Source organism: Halichoeres trimaculatus, unplaced genomic scaffold (genome assembly GCF_033239565.1).
Source record: "Halichoeres trimaculatus isolate MK-OKI-2021-1 unplaced genomic scaffold, fHalTri1.1 fHalTri1_scaffold_20, whole genome shotgun sequence".
Taxonomy (NCBI): domain Eukaryota; kingdom Metazoa; phylum Chordata; class Actinopteri; order Labriformes; family Labridae; genus Halichoeres; species Halichoeres trimaculatus.
In genome coordinates this window covers 28,066,879-28,081,637 of record NW_027437198.1, presented here as the reverse complement: position 1 = coordinate 28,081,637, position 14,759 = coordinate 28,066,879, and the positions used below count along the sequence as shown (strand labels likewise).

General features: G+C 43.9%; 2 protein-coding genes across 2 annotated transcripts; both read left to right on the top strand.

Moving 5' to 3' along the window:
• The first annotated feature begins 32 nt into the window (after window positions 1-32).
• On the top strand, window positions 33-2,814 carry slc25a17 (solute carrier family 25 member 17). The gene is made up of 9 exons (XM_074696885.1): window positions 33-332; window positions 559-619; window positions 732-798; window positions 1,069-1,220; window positions 1,343-1,459; window positions 1,623-1,771; window positions 2,145-2,240; window positions 2,327-2,412; window positions 2,526-2,814. Exons 1-9 carry the CDS (start codon window positions 276-278, stop codon window positions 2,677-2,679), a joined length of 939 nt encoding a protein of 312 aa, XP_074552986.1. The 5' UTR covers window positions 33-275; the 3' UTR covers window positions 2,680-2,814.
• A 1,006-nt stretch (window positions 2,815-3,820) lies between these two features.
• znf598 (zinc finger protein 598) lies at window positions 3,821-11,287 on the top strand. The gene is made up of 12 exons (XM_074697146.1): window positions 3,821-4,216; window positions 5,236-5,348; window positions 5,830-5,959; window positions 6,044-6,255; window positions 7,457-7,677; window positions 7,785-7,881; window positions 7,967-8,154; window positions 8,240-8,312; window positions 8,388-9,265; window positions 9,363-9,531; window positions 9,623-9,770; window positions 9,846-11,287. Exons 1-12 carry the CDS (start codon window positions 4,043-4,045, stop codon window positions 10,221-10,223), a joined length of 2,781 nt encoding a protein of 926 aa, XP_074553247.1. The 5' UTR covers window positions 3,821-4,042; the 3' UTR covers window positions 10,224-11,287.
• Window positions 11,288-14,759: the final 3,472 nt, after the last annotated feature.

Sequence of the window (14,759 nt, the reverse complement as noted above, 5' to 3'; positions counted from 1 at the left end):
CCAGAATTCATGTTGACGCCCCAGATTCTAATCCTAGGTCACTGTTCACTGGTCTTTTGAAACCGTTTGAAGAGAACTCCATTACCCATGATGCACCTGTGTTCCCGCGTCAGACGTTAGCTAGGAAGTGAGAGATCAGTGACTGTAGGCGGATGAGTGAGGGAAAACAACATCCAGCTCGTAGCTGACTTTAAAGAGTGATATCTCCAGAAGCTACAGGGGTTTAACTCTGAAATTAGTTAAATAAATTAAATAAGTTTATAATTTTGGTCAAAATGAGCGACTCAGTTTTCTCCTATGAGAGTTTGGTTCACGCTGTATCAGGAGCGATGGTAAGTTAACCTTACTTTCACTTCACTCAGATATTAAGAGTTAAATGTTCATTCATTGTGAATCTGATGCACAAAACTTCATTAATAATTAAACGTAGCATGATAATAAAGACTTGTTAGGGTCAAGATATTTAAAACGTTAAATTTTAAATCAGTTAATATGAACACACTGTCATGTGATGATGTTGGTCGTTGTTCCTCTTTACTGACTGTGTCCTTGTTTTAGGGAGGTGTGACTGCCATGACAGTGTTCTTCCCTCTTGACACTGCAAGACTACGGCTTCAAGGTAAGAAACACATTACATATGCAGCTATAGAAGTCATTTGGTTATGAATTTACCAAATTAATGAATGTATTAAATGAATACATGTTGCTTACTGTGTTTTGTTTTTGTTCAGTGGATGATAATAGGAAGGCCAAATCAACACCAGCTATTTTGGCAGAAATTGTCAAAGAAGAAGGACCGTAAGTGAAACAAGATGAGACTTGATCTGATTGATTGACAGAAAATTATTACTGCCAGCTTTTTTATTTCTCATGTTTGATCAATCCACTTGTTCGAGTTATGAAGGCTGTCAAATACAGAGGATGAATCACAACATTTTGCTTTGATGTAACTTTGCCACTCAGTCATATTGATCATTCCTGTCTTTTAAGCCACATTTCAGGCCTGTACTGTTTCCCTTTCACTGTGATTTAATGGATTAAATGTCTCTAACGTGTCTCCGTCTTCAGTTTGGCTCTGTACAGAGGCTGGGTCCCGGTCATCTGCAGCCTGTGCTGCTCCAACTTTGTCTACTTCTACTGCTTCCACAGTCTGAAGGCGGTCTGTCTGAAAGGGAAACAGTCAGCACCCACCACAGATTTACTCATAGGCATCGCTGCAGGTAAGAGAGTCCAGATCATAAGAATTATGTTTGTATCCAGCTCTGATCTTTTATCTTTTAATTCTAAAACACTTTCCAAAGTTGACATTAACCTTAGCCAGTGTGTGCTGTTTTATTTCTAGGTATAATAAATGTTTTGGTTACCACTCCTCTGTGGGTGGTCAACACCAGGCTGAAGCTTCAGGGATCCAAATTTCGCAATGCAGACATCCGGCCCACCAGCTACTCTGGCATTCTGGGTAAGCAGTCATTCAGCCTCATTCACTCAGAGTAAAAACTCCCTCTGACTCTGGATTTACTCACACACATCACATGGTAAATTCACTCTGAACTTCTTTAAGGTTATGGCATCCATCTCTTCTGGAAAGGGATAAAGGCTCATTTTCTTGGTGTTTCTTGCAGATGCGTTTGTGCAGATCATCCGTGATGAGAGCCTTGGAGCCCTGTGGAATGGGACCCTCCCATCCCTGCTGCTGGTGCTGAACCCTGGCGTACAGTTCATGATTTATGAAGGTCTGAAGAGGCAGCTGAGGAGAGGAGCTCCCAGAGAGGTGAGGGGGAAACAGTCAGTGGTAGTAAGACTGAGGTAACAAAGAGACGATGATTGTTTAGATCAATGCCAACATCAATCTTTGTTGAAATACAAACAAAAATCAAAAACTAATAGAATTTCTAAATGGGAAAATGACTTTAAAAACATGGTTGTATAAGTCACAGAATAAAGAGTGAGAAATGGACGCTCCATCAGGTCATCCCATCATCCGGTTGGGTGATCACCTGATATGCAGACTTTGGTATTCTGGTCACATGATTTTTAGGGTTTAACCACAGGAGGAAGTTCTGTCTGAGAATGTTTTTTCATTTTTTCACCATTCGCTCATTAAAATGTTAAAAATGATCAACTTCCTCACACCTTTTCTTCAGCTCTCATCTCTTGAGGCCTTCATCATTGGAGCTGTTGCCAAAGCCGTCGCCACCACAGTCACATATCCACTCCAGACCATTCAGTCTATTCTCAGGGTAAGCTGTATGTCTGCAGTTTGTCTGCTGCTCTTTGTCTTTGTTTTCACATGTGTTACAGCGTGATTTGACTTTTTAATTCACAGTTTGGTCAGTTCAGTGAGTCTAAAGAAAGGTCAAAACTGCTGTCCAGTCTGAGGACCATCAAGTGTCTGTTGATCAACAGAGTAAGGTGAGTTTATACACATGTGGGGCTCATTTTTCTCTTTCAGCAATATATTTACAAAGTACCCTCCATCATGCACCTCTCTCATCATGCTTTCAAACCTTCCTGTCTCTCCATAGAAAGTCTGGTGTGTTGGGTCTGTTTAAAGGCCTGGAAGCCAAGCTGCTACAAACGGTGCTGACGGCCGCCCTCATGTTCCTTCTCTATGAGAAGATTGCCAGTTGCACCTTCAGAGTCATGGGAATGAACAACTACCACTACAAGAAACGCTAACTGGAAAGAAAGGAGAGAGACACTGACACTGGAATGTAGCATAATGCTAACGCACAGTACCAAACACTGCTTACAGACCTCATAACTCTACTTCCTGAAATCTGTCCCTACTGTAACAAACTCTACACCAATAAAACACAAACTTTAAGTAAACTGCTGTTTTTATCTTCTGTTAAAGAAAATTACAGTTAACTTTTATTAGATTAGCAGATTAATTAGATTAAGCAGACTGTGGGACATGTACTTTTACTGTTGAACAGTAGAAAAATGTGTGGTGGTCCCAAGCTTTCCTAAGCTTCAGTTTAATCTCAGATATCCTGAGGAAAAACAGTTTTATGACTTTAATGATAGTTAAGGATATATGTGCTGAACAGGATCTCTGAACTGTGCGGGACACAGGAGCCACCACACATCCACGGGAGTCGTCTGCAGGTTGGAGGTTCTCACGGGATTTCGAAGTAGCTCAATACTTCAGGAAAAATTACTCCAAAAAACAGGAAAAAGTAATCTGAAAACAGTACAAAATTACTCATAAAACCAGAAATAATTATAACAAAAAACAAACCAATAAAAAAATATTAATCGGAAAAACAAAACTAATTACCACAAAAAAATTACTCATAAAACAGAAATAACTATAACAAAAACAAACCAATATAATAATTATAACAAAAAAATTAAAAGATATTAATCAGAAAAATAAAACTTGTTACCACAAAAAATTACTCATAAAAACAGAAATAACTTTAACCAAAAACAAACCAGTGAAAATTATATTAATCAGGAAAACAAAATTAATTATCACAAAAAACAAACCGAAGAATAAATAACTCTGAAAAACCTGAGTTGTTTTTTTTTTCTTCAAGTGAATGAAATACGCTTCCGTAATTTTGTGATCTGCTTCTGTTACTTAAAAAAAAAAAAAAAGCTTAATGTTTCATAATGGCTGTTTTCTGTACCAACAATTTTCCTCCCATTTTTCCTAAATTTAAAGTAAAAAGTAAGGGCCGTGAAGTGAAGTTATTTTCTGAAACTTTAAGGAACAAGTCATTATTTTCCACTTTCATTTACTGAAAAATAGTCATCCCTCTCACCCGGCCCCGGTGTCTGCTGGCTGGGCTGGTTGGCACACACCTTGTGCACACGTGGGTCAGCGATGATAGCCTGCGCAAATGTACACGTAAGCGATAGGTCTAAGCAGAGCCTCGTCCAGTTACAGAAGGTCCATCCTCATGTTGCACAAGTCAGTTTTTAAGGCAGTTACGTAACGCGGCAGTAGCTCAGACTTTCATAATTACGTAAGCACCTCAGCGGCTCTGACTCTGTCTCATAACAAATAGTTTTAAAGTTTCATTTCACTAACATGGATTCAACAGCTGCTAAAGAAACCGAGAAGCACTGCGTCCTGTGCTGCCAAGACGTTGAAATCTTTGCATTGGGGAAATGCGACCACCCGGTTTGTTACCGCTGCTCCACCAAAATGAGGGTGCTGTGCGACCAGAAGTACTGCGCCGTCTGCCGCGAGGAGCTCGACAAGGTGCGGATTCTTTCACTACTGTGGCCCGGGGCTGGGACCCGGTGTTGCTAGCAAGGCCGCAGTGTTCTGGTGTCTTTTTCCGGAGTTTTGTTTAATAAAACAAATTCAATTAGTCATAACTGAAACACATTTATTATAATTAAACCAAGATAACCTACAAGTCTTACTGACTAGACCACAGTTTTCTCACAAGCTAGATAGTTACCTCAAGCTAACATTAGCAAGTTCGTCAGCTTAGCTTAGCTCGTACACGTCTGTCTTGACTTAGTTAGCTAACAGGTGGGTTCTCAGGTTGTTGCTGATGTTTTTAATTATATGTTTTTAATGTCAATTACATTTGTCTTTCTGTAAACTGTCAAAGCAGAATAACAGGTCAGCTGTCACCAAACAAACCAACGTTAGCGTTTTCAGTGATTCACCTGCGCCGGGTGCTAGCTAGCTGTCATTACTCAGTTACTATTAAAAATTTCTCTTATTTTGGGATGACTTGCTTGCCTGGCAGGTTTTAACTCCCCCTTTGCCTCTCAGTTACAGGACCTATATTTGTGTATTGGGAAATTGACTCAGGTTTGACAGTGTCAGACTAGTAAAGGCCTCAGTACCTGGTAGTCAAACCAGAAGCACTGCTTGTTGATAGCTTTGAAAGATAAATGTTACACACAGTTGTCTGCCATTTTATTGTTTCATATAGTATAAAAATGTGTTGAACTTCTTTATTTAGAAACCTTTCAGTACTGTACACTCCCATAAGGTGAATTACTCCTCAGTACGCCCATTATCTAAAGCACAATCCATGTGACAGCAGTGATTCATGAGTAGCTTTGTCAGACTCTAAAAATGTTTCAGGTGACCAAACTAGTTACCAAGTATTACAGTAATAATTTTCAGAATATAAACCATTTAAAGTGTCCCATCACTTTCCACTGTGGCCTTTTGTCTGATAGTGAAGCAGCTCATCAAGTGTTATGTCACCTTGTGTTTTAAGAGCTCAGGTCTGACTCTCATTTTCTGACCCACAGGTGGTGTTTGTGAAAAAGGTTGAGGCGTTCTCATGTCTACCCCTCCAGCAGTTTCCCTCAGAGAAGAAGCATGATATCTATTTTGGTGATGAGAGGATCTATGCTCGATACAGGTAATATTTGACTGCTGTCTTCTTGATTTCATTTTACAATCACTGTTACCTTTTAATTTTGTTTGGATAGGGCTTTGTGTATGTAGTGATAACAGGGATAAGGGACTGAAGAGAAACCTGGTAATCGTGGCCAGGTTTCCTGTTAGGTAGATAAAGACATCTATTATCTATTGGTGTGACAGTGCAAACACATACAGAGATGGATTACTTATTGTTACTGATGCTACACATGTGCATCACAGAGTCACCGCGTGTTATCCCAGCAAGCACTGACGTGATTGGTTGCCAGTGGTAGATGCGATTGCACATCAGAGTATCATGGTTAAATGTATATTTATTAATATGTGATAACCTTAACCTGAGTTTTTGTTGTCAGAATTAATTTTTACTGATCATCTTTAGTGTCACCCAAGTCTTGATTGTTTTTGGTTACGTCTTCAGTGTGTGATTGTTTGCTGATTTTCTCATGATGTGTTTTCAGACATCTCCTGTTGCCAGAGTGCGTGCGCTGCCCAGAGCCGACAGTTTTCTCTAAGTTCGAGGAGCTGGAGCAGCACATGAGGAAGCGACATGAACTCTTCTGCTGCAAGCTCTGCACAAAGCATCTCAAGGTACACACCGTGCTTTCCTCATCAGGCTGCACGTCTTTAGTCTGAGCTGTAAGGGAACTTTAACATCAATCCATCTACCCTCAGATCTTCTCTCACGAGCGCAAGTGGTACAACCGGAAGGAGCTGGCTCGTCACAGAGCGCATGGAGACCCGGACGATACGAGCCATCGAGGACACCCGCTTTGCAAGTTCTGTGACGACCGCTACCTGGACAACGACGAGCTGCTCAAACACCTGCGCAGGGATCACTACTTCTGCCACTTCTGTGACGCAGATGGTTCCCAGGAATACTACAGGTGAGTGTAGCTCAAACACACAGAGACACTTGAATTTTTATTAGAGGTGGGACTTGATTAAAAAAAAAAAAAAAAAAATTAATTATGCCATCTGTAATTAATTAATCGTAATTAATCCCATTTTAATCACATCAATATTCAACATCAGAAGCAACACTTTCAATTCAAACAGATTTTGGTAGAAGACTAAATCATTAAATATTCTCATACACAAGTTTAAACAACAAAATCCTGTTTATTTTGTTCAGAAGATGTTTTTTGTGGACACTACTTTCAAGTACATTCATCAGCCATTATGTGGTAAATAGTGCTGTCAGGCGATTAAAAAAATAACCTAGTTAATTACAGGATTTGTAATTAATTGATCTAATTAATCACATTTTAATCTTATATCTGCTTAAAGTCCCTACATAAAGAATTTGAATTCTAGGGCATCACAAAATTATAGTGCATGACTCATCGAATGAATACATGAAAAAGAGAAGATTTGTAAATCCTTTTTTTTTTTACTGGACAATATTAATTCAAATGTCCATGTTCCCTGCCATTGACATTGGATTACTGTTTACTGCGTCTATAGAAGTAAATTATATTTTTCAGCGGAGGGAGGCGGGGTCTGGTGGAGCTTGTCAATCAAAATCCTGCTCGTAAACTACTGTGGGTGAGAGCGGTGCGCTCTTTGGACGAGAGCTCAGCATGGATATGAGGAGAAATGTGAGATGACAGAGACACAGAGAGACGCTGCGAGTCAGAAAAGTTCAGGCAGCTCACGCTCCAACTGAGGATGTGTCGCGGTAGCTCAGAGAGAAAGAGCGGCACCATCGTGAGGAAAGTCGACGGAAATCATAGAGAGGATCAAAGGATGGAGCGTTGAGAGGAATGTAATCAAAAAAAGTTCGTTTTGTCTGTTTTTTGGATCAAAAACAGGAAGAGAGACATAAAAGAAGAGAGTCCGCTCTGCTTAAGTAACTTTGGTGTTTACATGGTCAGAGAAAACATTATTATTTGCGTCTTAAAAGATCATTCAAGATGCTCTGAAAATGGCTGGCAGCCATTTTAGTTAATCTTGCATTAATTTTAATAACGCATTTAATTAACTAATTTGTGGTGTAATTAATTAATCTAATTAACGTGTTAAAGTCACAGCTCTAATTTTCATTCTTCTTTTTGTGCTCATTAAACTCTGATTTTCGTCTGGCAGTGACTATCAGTACCTGAGCGAGCACTTCAGAGAGAGTCACTACCTGTGTGAGGAGGGTCGCTGTGCCACTGAACAGTTCACGCACGCTTTCCGCTCTGAGATCGACTACAAGGCCCACAAGGCCGCAGCACACAGCAAGAACCGAGCAGAGGCTCGACAGAACCGGCACATCGACCTGCAGTTCAACTACGCACCGCGGCAGCAGAGGAGAAACGACGGAGGTGATTGTTTTTTCAGAGAGAGGCCGACGTCCTCTTTGTTTCTGACGTACAGTTATTGATATGAGTCCAGTCTGAAGGCAGTGACCGTGAGGTATGTCTTTCCAAAGGTATCGTGACGGGTGAGGACTACGAGGAGATGCGTCAGAGTCGTGGAGCGAGAGGAGGACGGCCTCAGGGAGGACAGAAGAGCTGGAGATACTCTCGGTGAGGCGTGCATGAAATGACGGGGCAGTAAACGTCTTGGTGAGCAGTTTGTCCCAGAGTGTGAGCGTCTGCTCTCTCTACGCAGAGAGGAGGAGGACAGGGAGCTGGCAGCTGCTCGCAGGGCGTCCCTGGCCACACGGAGACAGGAGGAGAGAGCAGCGGTGCAGGAGAGGAGCGCTCCCAAACACTGCAGAGAGGAGAGGACGGAGAGGGCCGAACCAGAGGAGCAGAGACTCCGGAGCGGACCCATCAAAACCACGAGCAAACCACCAGGTGAGACAGAGCAGTGACAAACAGTCTTCATGTTTCTCTCACTGCTGCAGGAACCGGCTCAGTTTCTGTTTCCTCCTTTTCACAGTGAGAACAATGACCAGCGACAGCCCAGAGGTCGATGACTTCCCAGCTCTGGGAGCCACAGCAGCTCCACCCAGGTAACTTTCACACCTCCACAAACTGAAGTCTCTGCTCACGTCCCTGGGTTAAAACCTGTGTGCGTCTCTCTTTAGCGTGAAACCAGCTCCTGCTGCGGCGCCTGTGGCCCAAGCTGCCCTGAAAGAAGACGACTTCCCCAGCCTCTCAGCCGTCGCCGTCTCCTCCCCCATGACTCCTGCTTACTCCGCCCAGTCTAAGAAGACGTCCTCGTTCCAGGAGGAGGACTTCCCGGCTCTGGTCTCCAAAATCCGGCCTGTGAAAAGCACAGCCGGACGAAACTCTGCGTGGTCCGCTCATGCTGCTGCGCCTAAACCCACCGCCCAGCCTCCTCCTGCATCCAGACAGCCTCCTCCGCTCTCATCCGCCTCCTCTGGCCCTCAGCCGCTCTCCTCCTCCTCCTCCTCCTCCTCTTCATCTTCACGCAGGAAAAAGAAAGTAGGGGAGAACGGGAAAGCATCGTCCACTCGTTCTCCTCCGTCGTCTGACGATGACGTCGGAGGACTGACGCAGCAGGAGTTTCGCTCGGTGCCCACCATGTTGGATATCTCCTCCCTGCTCACGGTTAAAGGAGGGAGCAGCAAACCTCCTGCAGCTGCACCTCCCGCTCCAAACCCGGCCTCCAACACGGATCCACCTCCCTCCAAAGCCAGCAAGAAGAAGAAGCAGCAGAAGAACACGGCGGCTCCCTCCACGCCTGCGTCCGCGGCTTCAGGGTCGACACAGAGTTCAGTGGAAACAGCGGCACAGAAGGAGAACGTACCGGAGAAAACGTGGAACAAACCGCCGCCTGGAGCTGCCACAGCGGCTCTGACGGGTGGATTGGCTAATGGCCACCCTGAAAAACCTCCATCAGGGAGCAAGGAGGCTGCAGTGAAGCCCAACTCCAACACAGTCACTCCCATGGAGCAGGAGGAGGAGTTCCCAGCGCTGACCACCAAAAACCCTCCACCAGGTGAGTGTGCACGCCGCCCGCCACGCGTTGTTGGTTCAGATCAGGAAATAAAACACGTACATCTTTAAGTTTGTTTCCTTTTCTCTGTTTCTTTCAGGTTTTAAGTCCTCTTTCCCGATGAAATCCTCTGCCCCTGCTCCAGCATCAGCTGCTCCTCCTCCTCCACCCGGCCTGGGAGTCTCAGCTCCTAAACCTCCTCCAGGTTTCACCGGGATCCCCCTCAACAGCAACGTGGTGGAGCCGGCGGCGCCCCCTGCAGTCAACCCGTGAGGCAGCCTCCGTCTTGTTTCTTCCTCTGCCTGAAAACGTGGATGTTTGTTCACTGAGTCTTTGTTCTGTTTCTGTGTGTGGACCCAGGCCGCCCAAACTGTGGAGCAACGGTTACCTGGTCCCCGACGACTTCCACCAGAGGAACCTGGAGCTGATCAAGAGCATCAGGACGTACCTGCACAACGACGAGTCAAAGTTCAACGAGTTCAAGAACTACTCCGCTCAGTTCAGACAGGTACGGCCCGACACCAGCGCTGAAACCTGAGTTTACTGCTCCCACCACCTGACCCTCCTCTGTCTGTGTCTGCAGGGCGTCATATCAGCCGCTCAGTACCACCGCAGCTGCAAGGACCTGCTGGGCGACGACTTCAACCGCATCTTCAACGAGCTGCTGGTCCTCCTGCCGGACACGGGCAAACAGCAGGAGCTCCTGAGCGCCCACGGGGACTGTAAGGCGCTGGAGAAGCAGTCGGGCTCCGGAGGAGGAGGAAAGAAAAACAAGAACAAGAAGAACGCCTGGCAGAGGCCGAGCACGGCGGACAGCGCGGCCGCCGAGCTGGACTGCCAGGTGTGCCCCACGTGCAGACAGGTACTGGCCCCCAAAGACTTCACCTCCCATAAGACCCTGCACAGCAGCGAGAACGAGGAGTTCCCCTCGTTGCAGTCCATCAGCCGTATCATCAGCTAGCCTTCGCTGCTTCCTGCCCGCGCGGGGTAAATGTCATGCTGCAGCCGCCGGCATCAACGCCGCGGCCCGTGTCCCTGTGTGACCGTCTCCCACGGCGCCTGGAGCTTATTTCTCATTCGATTGGAGTCTAACGTGGTTCATGGCGTTTTTTCTTTCAGCAGGGTTACATCAGTAGGTTTACGTGAACGGTTTCACAGTTCAGACACACGGCGTGCTCCATCTCAACCTCATTTCCACTCACGCTCCGAGGCCGTCTCCAGCTGGACCTGGCACTTTCCGTTTATTTAAAGAGAGACGAGAGACTGTGCAGCGCTTCAATCAGAGCTCACACACCGTCATTTTCTACCTGCTTTGCTTTTTCATTTGAACAGAAGGAGACAAAGTGTGTTTTCTTAATTTATGTCTGATTGGCTCAACAACAAATAAACAGCTCAGCGCCATGATTTAGCACCAAAACCTTCAAGTGTTGCTTTTTTAACTGATGCTTCCTGCAGAGGACACACTGTCAGAGAAATTAGAGTCAATTAAGGAAGAAATTTAGATTTTGGTTCCCAGATTTTAAGATTTTTGCTCGTCACTCAGTTTAGGTTTGTGGTACTGGTTTAGAGAGGAAGCTAACTGGACCGTACCAAATAGATCAGCTGCTTCTTCCCCACAGATATGCCTAAAATCATCTTTCAACCTGTGAGGTCTCGTCAGGTCTGTAGCGTTGTTGGAGAAATGAAGAAATGTCCTGATTGGTCAGATTTCCTCCGACACAGCGACGTGTTTTCATTCCAGTCCGTCACCGTCTCCGTTAGCGGCTCTGACGCACAGAGCGCGCTCAGTCTGTTCAGCACAGGACCACTGCACACATCCAGCTTCTCATCCACTCTCTCAGGACACTGTGTGTTTAGGCTCATGTCTGTGTGTGAGTGAGTGTGTGTGAGTGTAAGCGTCTAAGTGTGTGTGAATGAGAGCTGCAGAGTTTGTCGCACATCGTACAGCAACTTACTTCTCTCTGTGTGGCTTCAATAAAGCTGTTTCTATCAGCACTGTTTGTTTCCCTCTCTTTGTACGCTCTGTGTGTGTGTGAGGGAGTGTGTGAGTGAGTGTGAGAATGTGCTGTGACAGCGTTTATGTGGTCAGAGAGCATCCAGAAACAAACTTTGTCTTTCTGTAAAATCAAATCAGTGTGAGCCATGTGTCTGATGCACCGCAGGAACTAGAGTCGCAGTGTTTACGCCCGATCTTTAGGTTGTTTAAGGTTTATTTCAAAATAATAAAAGATAAAAAAGACGCCTGATATCTGTTTTAAAGTGTAAAAAAATCTGCCAGTGGGGCAGGAAAACTAAGGGCGTATTCAGACCTGGACTGTTTGGTCCACTTTAAACGTTTCCCACGCTGGTGCAGACTTTTCCTCCAGGTGTGAATAGACACAAATGAACCCTGGTGCGGACCAAACAACCGGACCCAGACCCACTTTTTGAGGTGGTCTTGGTCCGCTTCCAAACGAACCCTGGTGTGGTTCGTGGTTCTCCGGTGCAGGTCTGAATACAAACCAAGGTCCATCTGAACTAACTACAGGATACATGCTCCTTTTGGGCCTATAGAGCCACCGTAACCTAACCGTCTTTGGTTCATACCTGATCCTCCGTCTTCTGTTTAGCCACGCTGTTGCTAGCATGTTGTGGGTCAGGACACGCAGAGCATAGCGCCTCCTTGCTGCGATCATTGGTCTTCCTGTTCCTAAATTGTAAACGGTGTTGTTAAGCTGCTTTGAAGGAGCTGCTCTTGAAGCTGAAAATGATTTAGCTTGGGATGCACGATATTGTATTTTTGACGATATCCGATATGCCGATATATCGAATCACGAGTTTGTTTGTTTGTTTCACTGTAGAGAAAGCTAAGTCTATCCTGTACTGGCATTTATATGTTCCTCTTATTGTGACGGTCTTATTTGTTTAAGAAACACACAGAAAACAAGACAAAAAACATTTGATTTTACCATAAATAAGAAATATATTATTTTTTCAAACTCAACACATTCAGTGTTGAAATACAGAAAAATAATTTCTTTAGATCACATGAACTTTAAATGTACAATGCATTTTTAAACATAACCAAGTTGCATTTGATTATTTTTTAGCTACTGTAACTGCAAATAAATGAAGTGCTACATTTTATTTAAGGAGCTTATTTTTCAGATGGAAAATAAAAATAATCCTAACTGAATAGCACCTTATCGGCTGTGACTATCAGCAGAAATTTTCATATCTGACGATACCGATAAACGTGTTTTTAAGCTTTTGTCAGCCGATACCGATATTGTGCCGATAATATCGTGCATCCCTAGATTTAGCAGCTCTAATAAGAGCACAAACACATGTTTACCTCCATTTCCAGGTCTGTACTCTGTGTTAGGGCTGAACGATTTTAAGAAAAGATTGAATTGCGATTTTTCTGGCAGATATTGTGATTTCAATTCAATTCACGATTTTCTTCAAATCAAGCTTTGGGATATTCACATGTCGGGCTGATCGATTTTAGGAAAAGATCTCATTTTTCTGGCAGATATTGCAATTCACGATTTTTATAATCATCAATAGTGATGATAAATAATCTGTTTTCATCAACTTCTACTCCTAAACAGAGGCTTTGTGTTGTTGACCTGCTTACCAGCACTTTTAACATATAGATTGTCTACGAATTTGTAAAACAGAATGTGTATAATATTTGACACAACAGATCCTGAGTCAGTCAGGAGCGCTGCAAAAAATTGCTGCTTTGGCGATCTCAAAATTGCTTTGTCTAAAATTGCGATTTCGATCTGAAAACGATAAATTGTTCAGCCCTAATCTGTGTACCGCCCTTTGTCAGTGCTGTCCAATGAGAGCACTGATCCTCACACACCTGGATGTGTTTACAGAATATAGTCCACTTGATAAAAGTACAATCTGAATACGAACCTCACCAAACGAAGAGAATAAAGTCCGCTTTTGGTCCGGACCAAACAAGTGGACCAAAGGACTTTTCTGCTCTGAATACAGCCTTAATTTGTTGAAATTGTTGGAATTTTTGGCGCCTACATGTTGAGCTGGTGGAGACGTCATGAAAACCTCCGTCAGGTGAGTCTCGTCCCCAGCAGGACAGATTTCTGAGCTGATCTGAAACAGAAACGTCTGGTTAACTAAAAACCAACGGGTCTCGTGTTTTTGTTTCTTCCATCTGTGACCTGAAAGGAGGAGCAGGAGTGAGGAGGTGCTCGCGTGGCGTGGAAGGAGTCAGGGAGATCAACAGGCAGTCCAAAATGTTTCTTTTTATTGGAGTGACGTCAGACTTCAGTCCAGAGACATTCAGGTAACAGACAGGTACACACATCTCTGTACAGTGTTTCTACACTGACGAGGTCGAACACCTTCAAACAGGAACGAGTAAAAAGTAACATGTTGGAGGGAGAGCACGCTACAGAAACAATATCTACTCCTCTGTTGGTGGATGGGGACTCAGTTTTATTCATATTATGGGGGAGATACTGTAACATCCATGCAATGAGTTATACTTCAGTTCACACCGCGCGGCGGCGGCGTCACCACGCTCTGATTTCGGCGCCAACCGCCCCTTTAAGAGTGGGTAATCAAAGTATTTCCAACAAACAGTGCATTCTAGTTAATAAATAATCCTTATTCATATATTTTTTTATTTCTTTTTAGTAGTACAGGACAACCAGACCCTAGACAGCATCACACACATTTCCATTTACTTCAATAACAGTGAATTTTTACAATCAACCAATACCACGGCAGTGTACATGGGCCAGAGCACAAAACAGAGAGATGCTTGTTTGATTATTTATCTACCACACGTATCGAAGAAGAGACTGAAGCACTGAGAACAATAATACAACCGGACCTGACGGTACCGCGACCCTCAACCATCAACGCCCCGTTACCCTGACAACAGCCTGCAGGTCACTCAGAGTCAAAACAGGTGTTTTTATATTCAAACGTTTTGAAACATTCTCCAAAGCATGCCAAATTTTTAAGATTAATCCCCTACTTTAACATAATTATCTGTGTTGTTTTTCACGTTTTTTTTTACTGACAGCATCCATGACCTCACTTTCAGAGCTCCTCCTCTTGATTCTGATTGGCCGCCGATCAGGAAGTAGACGTTAAATAACTATAATTAGCAAAAATATTGTGGTGGCATTCACTCTCTGGTTTCAGGAATCTAAACCTGAGTGATCTGCGTCACGCCACTTTGTGTATTTCTCATCTGGAGTTTTCAGAGATCTGTTTCGTTGAGCTGAAGCGCTGTGAAATCCTGCATCCTTTGAACGCACCACATAGATTTAACAACACCAAACTGCAGCTCCCTGTGGTGTTTCACCTTTTCTCCTCCCAAACGTTTTAAAACGACAACATTAGTATGTCTTTAAAATATCATTAACTTCACTACTTTTCATTTTCATCCTTCTGTTGTGTGAGCATGTGTCAGATGAAGGAGCTCGACGTCAGGAGTTTTATTTAGTTTTCTTTACAGTTTAACCCCCAC

Bases quoted from the DNA above. Each gene is read 5' to 3' on its own strand.
- slc25a17 (XM_074696885.1), top strand. From the start codon at position 276: ATGAGCGACTCAGTTTTCTCCTATGAGAGTTTGGTTCACGCTGTATCA. The intron at 1,221-1,342 runs GTAAGAGAGTCC...TTTTATTTCTAG, and splicing joins ACTCATAGGCATCGCTGCAG to GTATAATAAATGTTTTGGTT. The intron at 1,772-2,144 runs GTGAGGGGGAAA...CCTTTTCTTCAG, and splicing joins GGAGAGGAGCTCCCAGAGAG to CTCTCATCTCTTGAGGCCTT.
- znf598 (XM_074697146.1), top strand. From the start codon at position 4,043: ATGGATTCAACAGCTGCTAAAGAAACCGAGAAGCACTGCGTCCTGTGC. The intron at 4,217-5,235 runs GTGCGGATTCTT...TCTGACCCACAG, and splicing joins GCCGCGAGGAGCTCGACAAG to GTGGTGTTTGTGAAAAAGGT. The intron at 7,882-7,966 runs GTGAGGCGTGCA...CTCTCTACGCAG, and splicing joins AAGAGCTGGAGATACTCTCG to AGAGGAGGAGGACAGGGAGC.